General features: G+C 42.2%; 2 protein-coding genes across 5 annotated transcripts; both read right to left on the reverse strand.

The window, feature by feature from the left end:
• Positions 1–869: 869 nt before the first annotated feature.
• LOC115004895 (homeodomain-interacting protein kinase 3-like) lies at positions 870–10,203 on the reverse strand. 3 transcript variants are annotated; one of them, XM_029426626.1, is made up of 10 exons: positions 9,822–10,203; positions 6,221–6,438; positions 5,838–6,026; positions 5,291–5,472; positions 4,405–4,528; positions 3,140–3,250; positions 2,980–3,063; positions 2,694–2,866; positions 1,932–2,005; positions 870–1,844 (listed from the first exon to the last, which is right to left on the reverse strand). In XM_029426626.1, the coding sequence occupies exons 2-10, from the start codon at positions 6,410–6,412 to the stop codon at positions 1,702–1,704; spliced, it is 1,272 nt and encodes a 423-aa protein (XP_029282486.1). In that variant the 5' UTR covers positions 6,413–6,438; positions 9,822–10,203; the 3' UTR covers positions 870–1,701. The 3 variants fall into 3 exon arrangements, with proteins under 3 accessions (XP_029282486.1, XP_029282487.1, XP_029282488.1); XM_029426627.1 differs by lacking the exons at positions 870–1,844; positions 1,932–2,005 and having other exon boundaries at positions 2,700–2,866; positions 2,976–3,063; positions 9,822–10,197; XM_029426628.1 differs by lacking the exons at positions 870–1,844; positions 1,932–2,005 and having other exon boundaries at positions 2,710–2,851; positions 2,923–3,063; positions 9,822–10,196.
• Positions 10,204–10,503: 300 nt separating this feature from the next.
• Positions 10,504–14,260, reverse strand: LOC115004894 (homeodomain-interacting protein kinase 4-like). Of its 2 annotated transcripts, none has more exons than XM_029426625.1 (3): positions 14,082–14,260; positions 13,196–13,319; positions 10,504–11,160 (listed from the first exon to the last, which is right to left on the reverse strand). In XM_029426625.1, the coding sequence occupies exons 1-3, from the start codon at positions 14,192–14,194 to the stop codon at positions 11,137–11,139; spliced, it is 261 nt and encodes an 86-aa protein (XP_029282485.1). In that variant the 5' UTR covers positions 14,195–14,260; the 3' UTR covers positions 10,504–11,136. The 2 variants fall into 2 exon arrangements, with proteins under 2 accessions (XP_029282485.1, XP_029282483.1); XM_029426623.1 differs by lacking the exon at positions 10,504–11,160 and adding an exon at positions 12,914–13,039.
• Positions 14,261–14,585: the final 325 nt, after the last annotated feature.

Genomic DNA, 14,585 nt, shown 5'->3' on the forward strand with positions numbered 1-14,585 from the left:
CGGCCCGCTGATTCTCAACCTACTTGACAAAGTACAAACATCATTTACAACACGGGCCAGTAAAAAATAAACAAGAGATCAATGGAACACAGAAACACAAAACATTATAAAATAATAAACCTTCAGATTGAACATTTTGAATCAACTAAAACAAGCTGGAAGTCAAATGAAACTGATCAATGAAATTGCCCTAATGATAGAAATGAGGTCAACTGTACCTGCAGATTGCACAGGTTCCACATCACTCACACATGAAGCTGCTCACTGCTCACTGTCTCCCCCTGCAGTCGGACCTGCGGTAAGACTATTTAAGTGGTGAGGATAGTAACTGAACCATTCTGAAGTGTTTGCCAGCCGTCGACAGTAAACAACACGTGTTGTGTGTAAGTGTGTGCTCAGTAACACTGCTGCTTTGCTTCCCTGAGTACTGTACTGTCAGCATGTGAACTGACACCTGTCACTTTCTAAACACACATCCATCAGCCCAGTTATGTAACATGAAGCCACACTCCTAAAATAACTGCAGGACCCCCCATGATGCAGTTCTCTGAGCTAAACCTCGTACCTACAAAGTGTGAATTGTATTAAAGCTTCTGCAGCAGGTGTCCACAGAGAGAAATCACAACTTAATGACGTGGTGAGAAAAGCTTGTCGAAGATAAAGAGTGATGATGTTACTAAGCAACAGGACACATCTAAACACAACCTGATGTGTGCAGTTTGTTGTTTAAAGGAAGAGTTTGACACTTTGGGGAATATGTTTCTTCACTTTGTTGCTGAGAGTAAAATAAGAAGATAGATCGTCTGTATGCTAAATATTTAGCCCGCTTAGCTTAGCATAAAGACTCTCATAGTTATAATGTATTGTAGCAGAGTCTAACATGTCTTCATATCTTAAAGTTAAATGATGGCATGTGAGTCATAAGCATGAGAACAAATAGCGTTTCATTTTACAAGACACACGTTTAAAGGACTTGTTGACATTATTGAAGGGAAAGAAGACAGAGATCAATATAACAGCTGAGAACAAACTTTGTCACATGAATGTAAATAACTAGCGAGCCAGAAGGATAAACAACAACATTGAGGGACGGCTACAAACTTTAGCTGCTACTAGCTTACAAAGCTAAATGTATTTATAAAATGCACATAAGAGTGAAACTGACTGCTTGTAATCTTCACACGTTTGAAAGAGAGATGTATGCTCCACTGAGCACTGCAGCAACACAGTGAAGCTGTAACATGTTCTATAACTAAAGACGATCACGAGCAGCAGCGATGCTGTTCAAATGGTAAACACCACCTGTCTCCTCAGTAGGCCTGCTCTAATGTATTTATGTTGAGCTAACGTTAGAGAGTCACACAGGGAACTAACATGTTGAGCATCACAAAGACTTTTTACCTTAGAAGATGTTTGGACACAGTCTGACAAACATTAACGCTCTGTGTTGTCAGATCTCACAAGAGTTGCTGAGACAAAAGTTCATTCACGTTCACGTTCAATACTAACAATAACATGAAACACAAACATAAGAGCAGAGCTCTGCTTGAATGGTTTGAATCTTCTGCACTATGAATGTTTTCTAGCAGAACACCTGTGAGCAAGTTCTCAGGTTCTTTAACTACAAACAATAGAAATCTTCACTCCTGCACGTCGTCCATGTAGCAGCAGAAGATCCTCGTCATCCAGGAGAAGAAGCGTCTACAGGAGTTCTTGTAGAAGAATATTAATAATAATTATTATCAATATTAATATTGTTATTATAATAATAATAATAGGAAGTTCTTCTACTTCTTCTTCTTCTTCTTCTTCTTCTTCTTCTTCTTCTTCTTCTTCTTCTTCATCTGTAAATCAAAGAACATTGAATAACTCATCTCAATAATCTAGACACATGTTCTAGATTGATAGATCAAGATGTTCTTTATTATCACCAGAGGTGTTGGGAGGGAGCTCCGTGTTGTCCATGTGGATGCTGGTGGCGTCCAGAGCTGCAGCAGGCTGAGGACTAAACACACGCTGAGTTAGTGAACTCTTCAAAAACCTGCAAACATCCTTTTTCTATGAAACAACGTGACCTCCTGTCAGGTGACTCTTCCAGCTGGATTGTGTTGATGGGGGCTGCAGGCCGGAGCATGATGACACCTGATGGCAGAGCTTCACCTGTGCTGTTGAATAGAAACCCAGACAACCAGCAGCCTGCACTTTAGACAGCCTGCTGGGGTCGATGATCGGAGGAATATATCGGCCTTCTGCTTAGCGAGCAGAGAGAGAGACGACAGGGAATAACAGCACATCACATCTAACTCTGTCAATTAAGAGTTTATTCAACACACCAGATGGTGATTGTTGGACACACACACACACACACACACACACACACACACACACACACACACACACACACACACACACACACACACACACACACACACACACACACACACTCCCAGAAAACTGACACTCTGCAACCGCTGCCTTCTATTAAATCATATAGTTATTCATTTCTCACACTGCACTCTAACTTTCACTCTTTAAACCTGTCTTATTCTATTGGAGCTTCATTGACTGTTTTAAATTATATCTAAATATCATTTTATAAAGAGTTTCTCTTGCTCTTTGCCTTGATGCTCTTAATGTTTGTTGTAATGTCTACTAATGTCTGATATATGCACAGCAGATCCAAAGCCTCTCACCAGGAGCTGAGGCGGGAGGTGCTGTGTATGTAGCTCTTGGTAATGAAAGGATGGTTGAGGACATCAGCGGGAGTGATCCGCTCCCTCTCATCCCACGCGACCATCTCCTTCAACAGCTCCATGCACTCCCTCCTCTCATCAGCCTCTGTCACGTTGTCCTGCTCCAGACACAGCTAGTTTAGGAAACAAGTGGAAAATACAACAGTCGTCAAGTCCAGGCAAGACTAACCTTCCTCAACATGACGCTTCATTTAAGGCACTTTTTGCGCCCAGCTCACACACCGACCATTTTCCCTTCGTCCAGAGAGCGGAACGTGTACTTCCTGTCGTCATGTGATGAAAGATCGGGACCCCAATACTCCTCAGGTGTCTGAAAGAAGGTTCAAGTGTTTGAGATGCATGTATTTCTTAATGAAAGAGTAGAAACACTCTTAAGGGTGCTGTACCTTGAGCCTCCACTGACCACAGTCTGTCTTCTTAAAACACACTTTAGATTTCTGTGCAGCCTTCATGAGGTGCTGCGGCGGCGGACCCAGGAGGTCGATGATGAAGAGGAGCTGGAGACAAAGCGCAGCACACTTTGAGCTGATGGTGATATAAAGCTCCGTAGAGAAGCGAGGGAGAAGCAGATTGTGGAGATGGTCAGTAGGTTCATAAGAAGAAGCGAAGGCTCTCACATCACTGCACGTCCTCCAACACTGTCTTCACAGAAAGTGCTTTGAACGTGTTTGCAGCTGCTGTGAGCGACACTGACTCCTTAAAGTAGATTCTTTTATAAAGCAGATTAAGAACTCTATGACCACTAACATGTCCTGTTGCTGACGCTGCTCATTTCTTCTTTATGGAATTCTCTGTTTGTCTTATTGATGCTGTTTGTTTCTTTTCTGTCAAATGTGTTTGCTGTTTGTTTGCACTTCTTGCTGTTCTGCTTGAACTCTGTTGCATGTGAAACTTGTTTATGCTGCTGTCTTGTAAAAGAGATTCTGAATCTCAAATAGTCCTGGTTAAATAAAGGTTAAATAAATAAAAACAAACATTGTTATGGATTATAGACACTTTCAAGAGCCAATCGTTAGAAAACCAACCAAAGCTGTCCATGCAGGGACAGTGAGTTAATGCAGCAGTGCTTGTTCTACTGGAATAAAGTCAATCCTTCAAAGCTTTGTTTCAACTTGGAAATAAAACATTTACAATACAGACGAGCAAAAAACTAAAAGTAATTCTAGGCACCGAGAAACACAGATAAGAAACGTGATAATAGAAAGCGATGAGAATGTAAAGCAAATGAATGAGTGAAAACAAGAAGCAGTGTGTTGGTACATGTTAGTGCAGAGTGAAGCTTGGATAACATGTCAGGATGATCTCACACTGACTTCTGCAGCAGAGACATGTTTGTTCCTATAGAAGAAATCCTGTCCCCCTTTAATGTGCTCACTTGTTGTATTAAAGTATAAAACACTCAGAGGCTCAAACTGTCCAAACGATTACGTCTGTTGAAGGAATTATCTTCATGATGTTGTTCCCTTTGATAAAGGATGGTCCAGTGGACCTGATGCTACAAGAGATAAGACAGGAGGCATTGGAGCTCCTTCATCATCATTTAGAGACTTCAGTGTTTATGATGGCTGCCACTCAAACACTACCGGCTTCTCTGTTAGGAACCTTCCTCAGCAGAAAGACTGCAGCCAGACTGTTATAGTAAACTACTTACTGCATCGTAGTCTGTTGTTGTTGGGAAGAGCTCAAAGCCAAACATCATGATCCCCATCACACAGCCCAGCGCCCAGATATCAACGGCTTCACAGAAAGGGAGTCCCAACATTATTTCTGCTGCTCTACATGTGGAGGAAACAAATAAAATGGAACAAGGAACAAAATGAGCCCTTACCCCAAGTGAAGGAGTTCAAGTACCTCGGGGTCTTGTTCGCGAGTGAGGAGATGATGGAGCGAGAGATTGGCCGGAGAAAAGACGAAAAGAGAGCTGAGCCAGAAGGCAAAGCTCTCAATATACCGGTCGATCTTCGTTCCTACCCTCACCTATGGTCATGAAGGCTGGGTCATGAACGAAAGAACGAGATCACGGGTACAAGCGGCCGAAATGGGTTTTCTCAGACGGGTGGCTGGCGTCTCCCTTAGAGATAGGGTGAGAAGCTCAGCCATCCGTGAGAGACTCGGAGTAGAGCCGCTGCTCCTTTACGTTGAAAGGAGCCAGTTGAGGTGGTTCATCTAGTAAGGAGCCACCTGGGCGCCTCCCTAGGGAGGTGTTCCAGGCACGTCCAGCTGGGAGGAGACCCCGGGGAAGACCCAGGACTCGGTGGAGAGATTATATCTCCTCACTGGGAACGCCTCGGGATCCCCCAGTCGGAGCTGGAGGATGTGGCCCAGAGAAGGGGAGTTTGGGGTTCCTTACTGGAGCTGCTGCCCCCGCGACCCGATCCCGGATAAGCGGTAGACGATGGATGGATGGAAGGAACAAAGTCGAATTTAACATTTAAACAAAACTCAACCCAGTTATAAACGTACACATCAGCACAAAGTCAGTGTGCTGCCCTGAGTTTGAAGATGTGTCAGTTGTAACAATCATCAGGGTTTCTTACCTGTACTGGGGGGTCTGGAGAATCCTGCCTGGTTTGGCTTGAGAGCTGAACATAGCCTGACTGAAGTCGATCAGTTTCACTCTGAAGGGCTGTCTCACGCGATCCACCATCATGATGTTATCTGTCGTCACGTCACCATGGATTACACCAACTCTTTTCAGGGCAGCTAATGCTGTGGCCATCTGCAAGAAATAACAATCAACCTTATCTACAGAAAACTTTATCACATAAAGCACAAACACAAGTTAACAAGAGGAATTATAAGATACAAATAAGTACAAAAGTCAGTAACACAGTTCAAAACTGACCTGGAGTTCAGTTTTCAGCTGATGCCAAACATTTAAACAGAAAGAAAGAAGAACTTTGCACACCTGTCTGATGTCTATAGTGTGTGTATCCTTTGTATTGTAGTTGCAGTAGTTTGGTTTCTTAAAGTGTCTTTAACTTATCTCCTCATGTTTTACTTTGTGTATTTTACAGATACTCTATAGATATATTTATTGTTAGTGTTGGTATGTATATTTACTGTATAGTTCTACCTCCCTACCTGTTGGATGACGGTCCTGATGTCCTCCAACAACACGAGGCCTTGTGTTTCCAGCAGGTAGTTGTGCAGGCTGATGTCCAACTTCTCAACCACCAAACTCATCCTGTTGCTGATGAAGATCTCATCATATAACGTGATGATGTTGCACTTGTCAAGGTTGTGTAACATGAGGTGTCTCAGCATGGAGGCCTGGGGAGAGGTGAGCAGATGTAATCTCTACAATCACTCTGTTTCTCCTCACCTGTTGGCGAGGCGTCTACAACATGTCGTCTTGTTTCTATCAGTACGAGTGCAGTGCTCGGTCAGGAAGGTCTCTCATTATAGTTTGATAGCAGCTCAAACATGCTCAACCAGCAGCTGTGAAATCAACATCATGTTCTCACCTCCTGATGAAGATCCTGGTGGTGATCGCTGGTCTTTACGTCCACAATCTGTCCAGCGTCTCGTCTCTTACACATCACTACTGTTCCAAAGCTGACATGTCTCAGGGTATCTAGGTACGTGTGGCCTCTGGGGAGCTGGTGATGAAGCCGAGTCTCAGAGGAAGAAGAAGGCCATGAAGCTGAACGGTACATGGCCGTATTTCTTCTCTCACACACACCTGAAAGTGTAATGGAGACAAAAGAGAAGAAATGTGTTATTACATAAAAAGAGTTTGAGGTGTTTAAATATAACTAGAGCTTTAACTAACCTACTTAAAACTCATTAATTACTTTTTACATTCATTTAATCTTTAAAATCATTATAAAGTCACAAACTTAAATTTCTAATTATATTTAGTCAAACAATCCAAAGGTTAAAAACAGAATAATGAATATGTTGCTGTTATCAGCAAATGTTTGGTATTTTGAAGCATGTTGGTCTTCTGGCTCCAGGGAGGGCAATGCTGCACGGAAATATCTCAACGACGACTTGATGCATCGACCTGAAACTCATTGTCCCCGGAGGATGAATCTTTCACACTTTAGTGATCCTGTCTTTTCCTTCGGGACACCAGGAGGTTGACATTTATGGTACATTTAAAGACACATTGGTATAGATATCCATGTTTCCCTCAGGATACATTTGAATATCTTTGGTGACCCTAATGTTTAATCTAGCGCCATCTTCAGGTACTTATTTTGAGGTTCATGACCAAATACCTTCAAAAGTATTGACATTCCCTTCAGCCTCAGCAGTGTTTGTGTTAAGTGTTAACTAGCTAATGTTGGCATGCTAACATGGCTAACTGAACTGGTAAACACGGTAAACATGTGGATGTATTAGGAGCTACACATTAGCATGTTGAACACGTTAGCATGCTGAGGTTAGCATTTAGCTCGCACGCAATCCAGCCCCTGTGCAATATGAATAATCGCATTGAATGTAATTTCCTCTCCACTGCCCTTTTCACACTGGACACGTTGTGTGAGCGTGACATGCATGCTTTTATTCCCATGGTAACGAGTCAGACCTTCATACTAGTGATGGAGGTCCGGCTCTTTTCAAAGACTCGGCTCTTCTGGCTCGGCTCCTTTAGAAGAGCTCTTACGGCTCCCAAATGGCTCTTCATTTAGTATCACTCGGAGCCTTCTATTTGAGCCTAATTTAACAATTATAAGTGGTTTGTGTGTTGTAAGCTATTTTTCATTCAGTGTTTTAATGAAAGCCTTATTTTTATGCATTTATTTCATTACAAAAAAACAAACACATTTACTCAGTTTAACATTTAATCAAACCTTTAAATGAACAACTGATCAAATAAATAAAGATCAAAGTCTGAACATTATGACACTTTAGATAATAATAATAATAATAATAATAATAATAATAAATTGTATTTATAAAGCGCCTTTCAAAGCTAAAAGCAATCTCAAGGCGCTAAAATGCAGGACACCAACAACAACAACAGACATAAGATTTCACAGAAAGGCTTTTGTGAAGAGAAAGGTTTTTAGGCTCTTCTTGAAGGAGTCGGTGGCCTGAGCAGAAGGCCCGATCGCCCATGGTGCGGAGCTTGGTCCTGGGGGGTGGAGCAAAGTTTCTTTAGAGGAGCGGAGGTTGCGTGTGGAGGTTTGTTGAGGGAGGAGTTCCTTGAGGTACGGAGGAGCATTTCCATGTATGCACTGATGGGTGAGGAGGGAGATGTTGTATTCGATCCTGAATGCGACAGGAAGCCAGTGGGGGGAGTGGAGGATGGGTGGGATGTGGTTATATTTTCGCACCCTCATCAGGATCCGAGCGGCGCTGTTCTGGATATATTGGAGCTTTTGAAGGCTCCCGCTTGGAATCCCGATGAGGAGAGCGTTACAGTAGTCCAACCTTGAGGAGACAAAGGCGTGGACGAGTTGTTCAGCATCTGACAGGGAGAGTGTGGGGCGGAGCTCTGCAATGTTCCTGAGGTGGTACAAGGAGGTCTTGCACAGAACAAGCAATTCAAGCCCCGTGCATTGAATGCATCTTTTCTTGTTTTTCTTAATGCATGTATATAATTCTTACTGCTTTTTATAGTTTACTTTTATATTTAATTTGACATATTTTACTTGGCTTTTATATTTACTATTTCTAAATTTGTATTTAAGGTTTGTTTGTTTGTGGAAAACAACAAACAGACTGACACCAAATACAACTTACAAGAAAGGGGGAACTACAACACACACACACACACAAACACACACACACACATCAACACAACAACACACGGAAACAGACATTATCCCCCCCCACCCACACACACCCACACACACACCACACACACACATCACAGCACACACCACACAACTACACACGGACAGACATTATCCCCTCCACCCACACACACACACAGACCTTATCCCTACACACGCACCCACACACACACACACACACACACTCCGGACAGACATTATCCACCCCCATCCACCCACACACACACAGACATATCCCTACACACGCACACAACACCCACACACCAGACAGTACCCCTGACACACACACACAACAGACAGACATTATCCCCCCACCACACACCACACCACCACACCAGGCATTATCCCTACACACGCACACACACCACACACACACATTACCCACACACACACACACACACACACATACACCCCCCCACAAACACACACACACACACACACACACACAGACATTATCCCCCCCCCCCACACACACACACACACACACACACACACACACACACACACACACAGACATTACCCCTACACACACACACACACCACACACACACACACACACACACACACAGACATTACCCCTACACACACACAACACACACACACACACACACACACACACACACACACACACACACACACACACACACACACACACACACACACACAGACATTATCCCCCCCCACACACACACACACACACACACACACACACACACCACACACACACACAGTTACAGTCAGAGACATAGTGGAGGAGGAAAACAAACAAAATCCGCTGCTAAATGTTGTACTTTAAAATGACACAGTATAATTGTAAAGTTTAAGTATAATTATTTATTACAGCTCAAAATGGTCTGCGAGCCATATCTCGTCATCGAAAGAGCCATAGGTTCCCGACCCCTGATCTATTGCATGTTAGGAAAATAAGAAGATGCCAATTCCAAATCTTTGTGTTCTGTTTTTAACGTGAGAGAGTAACGTCGGCTATATTTTCTGAACTCACTCTTAAAACCCGCCATAAATAAATGAATAACTATTTCTCCTGTAACGTTACATGAACATACAGCGCAGACTTGTTATAGGAGCGTGACTAGTTTTACTTTAGGTATTTTCGCTCTTTCAGTTTTGTTGACAGTTTGACAGGTTCAACAAAGGAATGCTGAAAATAATAACAGTGGAAATAATATTGAAAAGATCCATTTAGTAGTTATGTGACTGTAAACTATGGTTTCTCTACATACTGTGGGGAGAAGAGACGCTCACCCGCTGTGTTTGGTTTCTTATGTAAATGAATATGAAACATGAGAAATGTTCCTACCTGTGTGGTTGCAGACGCTCTTTAACTCGCAGTTATCGACTGTAGAAAATAACACATACAAACAAAACAAAAGAACAAAGCTTCGTCTGCTGCTCTCCAGATAGTCTAACACTTTACAGCGCAGCAAGCATCAATAATAAAGTTAAAAAGTCCTATTTTATAATTATACATTCATCCAGAGTTCATGGAGTCAGACGGAAGGTTCGCTGCCGATGAGCCTCGCGCCGCTGTGACTGCTCTGCGCGAGGAGGAGACCTGGAACAGCTGTACACGTCAGAGCACCTTTATAGTCTCGAGCAGTGGTTAACAACACTTTCCTTAAGTGGCTTCTCTATCTTCATCCTTGTGCCCTCTGTCCTGACATTACTTAACTCGTTTGAAGTAAACTCAGATAAATGAAAGTATATATGAATAAAAAAATACATAAATAAATGTGTGAATAAATGAATAAGTAAATAAATATAAAGATGTATAAATATTATAATTACACAAATACATATAACACTGTATATATTTAATGTCTCATTTAATTTGTGATTGATTTATTTACTGTAACATGAGGCATTACATAACAGAATTATTTATTTAAACACTGTGAATAAATGAAAGTACATATCAATAAAAATATGTACATAAGTCATTTTTTAATAAATGCATAAGTAAATAAATATACAAATATTTAAACATCTAAATACCTAAATAAATAAACACACAAATACAATTAACATTATTATATTTAATGTCTTGTGAACCTTTGTGGCATTAAATATTAATACAAATATGAATCTTTTATCTTTTAATCTCCTAAAGATGGATTATTATATCTCTCTGCTCTGTGACTGTTCAAGGTACAATTAGATATTCAGGGACAGGCGCACCCTGCGCTCTTTGTGGCTGCAACATGCTCTCTTTAGGCCAGATGAAAGAATCAGCATTAGCTAATAACATAAACTATTTCTCCGATTTCATGGATCACTACTCAGCAGCTACCATGTTGTGGCCGCACGTCTTGAGAACTGATTAGTGATTGAGTGCTGAGTGATGAAGTTCCTTCCTTGGTGCTGTTGTAGGGTTAGGGTAAGCTTTATATGTGCACTACCATGCTCACTGTCTGAACTTGCTCTTGCTGGACAGTGACACATACAGTCAACATTGTGTCTGTTGTTTACTTGAGAAGCTATTCACTGTCCAACTGAGGATGATCCATGATGCAGACATCTTGAAACAGTTCTCTCCACATGCTTCACTGAGATGGTCATTGCTTCTTCTGCAGTCCAGCAAACCAGCACCTTCCACCATCCTGGAAGCAATTTCATCAACCAGGTCCTGTGTTGAAATGCTAAAGAACAAGAAGAGGAAAGGTGTCATTGAGGTGCCTGATCTTCTCCCCCGCTCCCTGCTCCTCTCACATGCTCCTGTCCAGGAGAGGATTACAGAGAACAACAGCATGAACACTTACAGAGAGAAAGAAAGAAACACTTATTGTATAAGTAAACAGAATCATTTAAGGGGTGGGGGACTTTACTGGGAAATACCTACAAACGACACCCAAAGTAAATTGAAAGCTGCTCTTCAACCATTTGCACCAGCTGCATGATTTTGGTCTCATTCAAAAGATAACTCTCTTATTGTTCTTGCTAAACAGTGAAGAATCACTCCAAGAGCTTCTGGCACTGAGTAATAGTGTACAGTGTGTGTGTGTCAGTGTGTGTCTGTGTGTGTGTGTCTGCGTGTGTGTGTGTGTGTGTGTGTGTGTGTGTGTGTGTGTGTGTGTGTGTGTGTGTGTGTCTGTGCAGATACATCTCATCTGAACTACGTCTGTCACCACTCTGGGAAATTGTTTGGTCAAAGGAGGCCGTAGATTAAAGAAAAGGGTGTCTGGTTCAAATCAAATGTACAGATGTAGAATATAATATAGTGTCTCCTCAGGTGGAAATGTGTCTTTGTGTCAGTCATACATTATAAACCTCCTCTGCCTGAGTTAAAGTAACTGAACACAAGCAGTCACGTTTCACTTCACATGTCTGTCCAAAATGTCATCACTTAGTAAAGACTCTTTGTCTTCTACACCTGCCTCCCTCTTCTGTCTTTGGACTGTGGATGTAATGTTGTAGGAGATGAAGCCGCTCGACTGGAGTAAAGCATCTCCGGGACGTCTTTGCTAACTCAAAGCTGTCTTATTTCCTTAAAAGAAAGAATCTTTGCATTGACTTCTTAAAGATGTAGTCTGAGTGTTCAGAACATTTGAAGTTGGTGTGTAAAATCCTTCCTACTTACTGTGTCTGCGGCTCGTTTGTGAGTAAAAGCACTCCCATCACCAAGTTAATAGATTGTTGATGTGATTAACGTAGGAACTCTAATTCATCATTACATCATTACATTAAACCCAAAAAGACAGTTGCTGTGAAAGACCTGCATTTCCTTTATACACAAAGGGAAAAGCGTTGTGTTACTTTCTTCTCTTGTGCAGATGCTGACACAAGAAGCTCTCATGTGAGCTGCCTTCGGGAGGCCGACGGGGACAGATGCCAGCGAGTCTTCACCGCACAGACATGTAGCAAAGCTCACGTGATTGGACGAAGATTCATGAGCAACAGTTCGACTTTCATTCATGTGCAAATTTAACAGGTTGTTTATTTGTTTGTTTCTCATGAAACTTTGTTCATAATATGTTGGATTCATGTCACTGTAATGTTTATTACATATTTTATCTTTTGTATTTTATGTTTTTAAAGACAGAAGAATAAGAGCAGAGGAGATAAAGCTTTATTAATCCCTGGAGGTAACATGCAGGTGTCAAAGCAGAGAGGAAGGAAAGAGTTCACAGCACACAGAACAGGGAGAAAGAATGCAAGTAAATACATAACAATAGGGTTAACTTAAACTATGATTACAATCATTTACACATACAAATATGAATGAAGATAATTATGAATATGAATAAATATGTATAATCTCTATAATCTTATGAAAATGTCAAAATAAACACAAAATGATTCACAATAATATGAATAAATATATAAGTCTATGTGCAGGTGCACCAGAGTCCAAAGTAAGTACATAAAGAAATCTGGAAAATCTCAAAGGTTCCCCCCCCCCCCCTGTATTAAAGTATAAAACACTCAGAGGCTCAAACTGTCCAAACGATTACGTCTGTTGAAGGAATTATCTTCATGATGTTGTTCCCTTTGATAAAGGATGGTCCAGTGGACCTGATGCTACAAGAGATAAGACAGGAGGCATTGGAGCTCCTTCATCATCATTTAGAGACTTCAGTGTTTATGATGGCTGCCACTCAAACACTACCGGCTTCTCTGTTAGGAACCTTCCTCAGCAGAAAGACTGCAGCCAGACTGTTATAGTAAACTACTTACTGCATCGTAGTCTGTTGTTGTTGGGAAGAGCTCAAAGCCAAACATCATGATCCCCATCACACAGCCCAGCGCCCAGATATCAACGGCTTCACAGAAAGGGAGTCCCAACATTATTTCTGCTGCTCTACATGTGGAGGAAACAAATAAAATGGAACAAGGAACAAAATGAGCCCTTACCCCAAGTGAAGGAGTTCAAGTACCTCGGGGTCTTGTTCGCGAGTGAGGAGATGATGGAGCGAGAGATTGGCCGGAGAAAAGACGAAAAGAGAGCTGAGCCAGAAGGCAAAGCTCTCAATATACCGGTCGATCTTCGTTCCTACCCTCACCTATGGTCATGAAGGCTGGGTCATGAACGAAAGAACGAGATCACGGGTACAAGCGGCCGAAATGGGTTTTCTCAGACGGGTGGCTGGCGTCTCCCTTAGAGATAGGGTGAGAAGCTCAGCCATCCGTGGGAGACTCGGAGTAGAGCCGCTGCTCCTTTACGTTGAAAGGAGCCAGTTGAGGTGGTTCATCTAGTAAGGAGCCACCTGGGCGCCTCCCTAGGGAGGTGTTCCAGGCACGTCCAGCTGGGAGGAGACCCCGGGGAAGACCCAGGACTCGGTGGAGAGATTATATCTCCTCACTGGGAACGCCTCGGGATCCCCCAGTCGGAGCTGGAGGATGTGGCCCAGAGAAGGGGAGTTTGGGGTTCCTTACTGGAGCTGCTGCCCCCGCGACCCGATCCCGGATAAGCGGTAGACGATGGATGGATGGAAGGAACAAAGTGGAATTTAACATTTAAACAAAACTCAACCCAGTTATAAACGTACACATCAGCACAAAGTCAGTGTGCAGCCCTGAGTTTGAAGATGTGTCAGTTGTAACAATCATCAGGGTTTCTTACCTGTACTGGGGGGTCTGGAGAATCCTGCCTGGTTTGGCTTGAGAGCTGAACATAGCCTGACTGAAGTCGATCAGTTTCACTCTGAAGGGCTGTCTCACGCGATCCACCATCATGATGTTATCTGTCGTCACGTCACCATGGATTACACCAACTCTTTTCAGGGCAGCTAATGCTGTGGCCATCTGCAAGAAATAACAATAAACCTTATCTACAGAAAACTTTATCACATAAAGCACAAACACAAGTTAACAAGAGGAATTATAAGATACAAATAAGTACAAAAGTCAGTAACACAGTTCAAAACTGACCTGGAGTTCAGTTTTCAGCTGATGCCAAACATTTAAACAGAAAGAAAGAAGAACTTTGCACACCTGTCTGATGTCTATAGTGTGTGTATCCTTTGTATTGTAGTTGCAGTAGTTTGGTTTCTTAAAGTGTCTTTAACTTATCTCCTCATGTTTTACTTTGTGTATTTTACAGATACTCTATAGATATATTTATTGT

The sequence above is a fragment of the Cottoperca gobio genome, unplaced genomic scaffold (genome assembly GCF_900634415.1).
Source record: "Cottoperca gobio unplaced genomic scaffold, fCotGob3.1 fCotGob3_214arrow_ctg1, whole genome shotgun sequence".
Classification (NCBI taxonomy): Eukaryota; Metazoa; Chordata; class Actinopteri; order Perciformes; family Bovichtidae; genus Cottoperca; species Cottoperca gobio.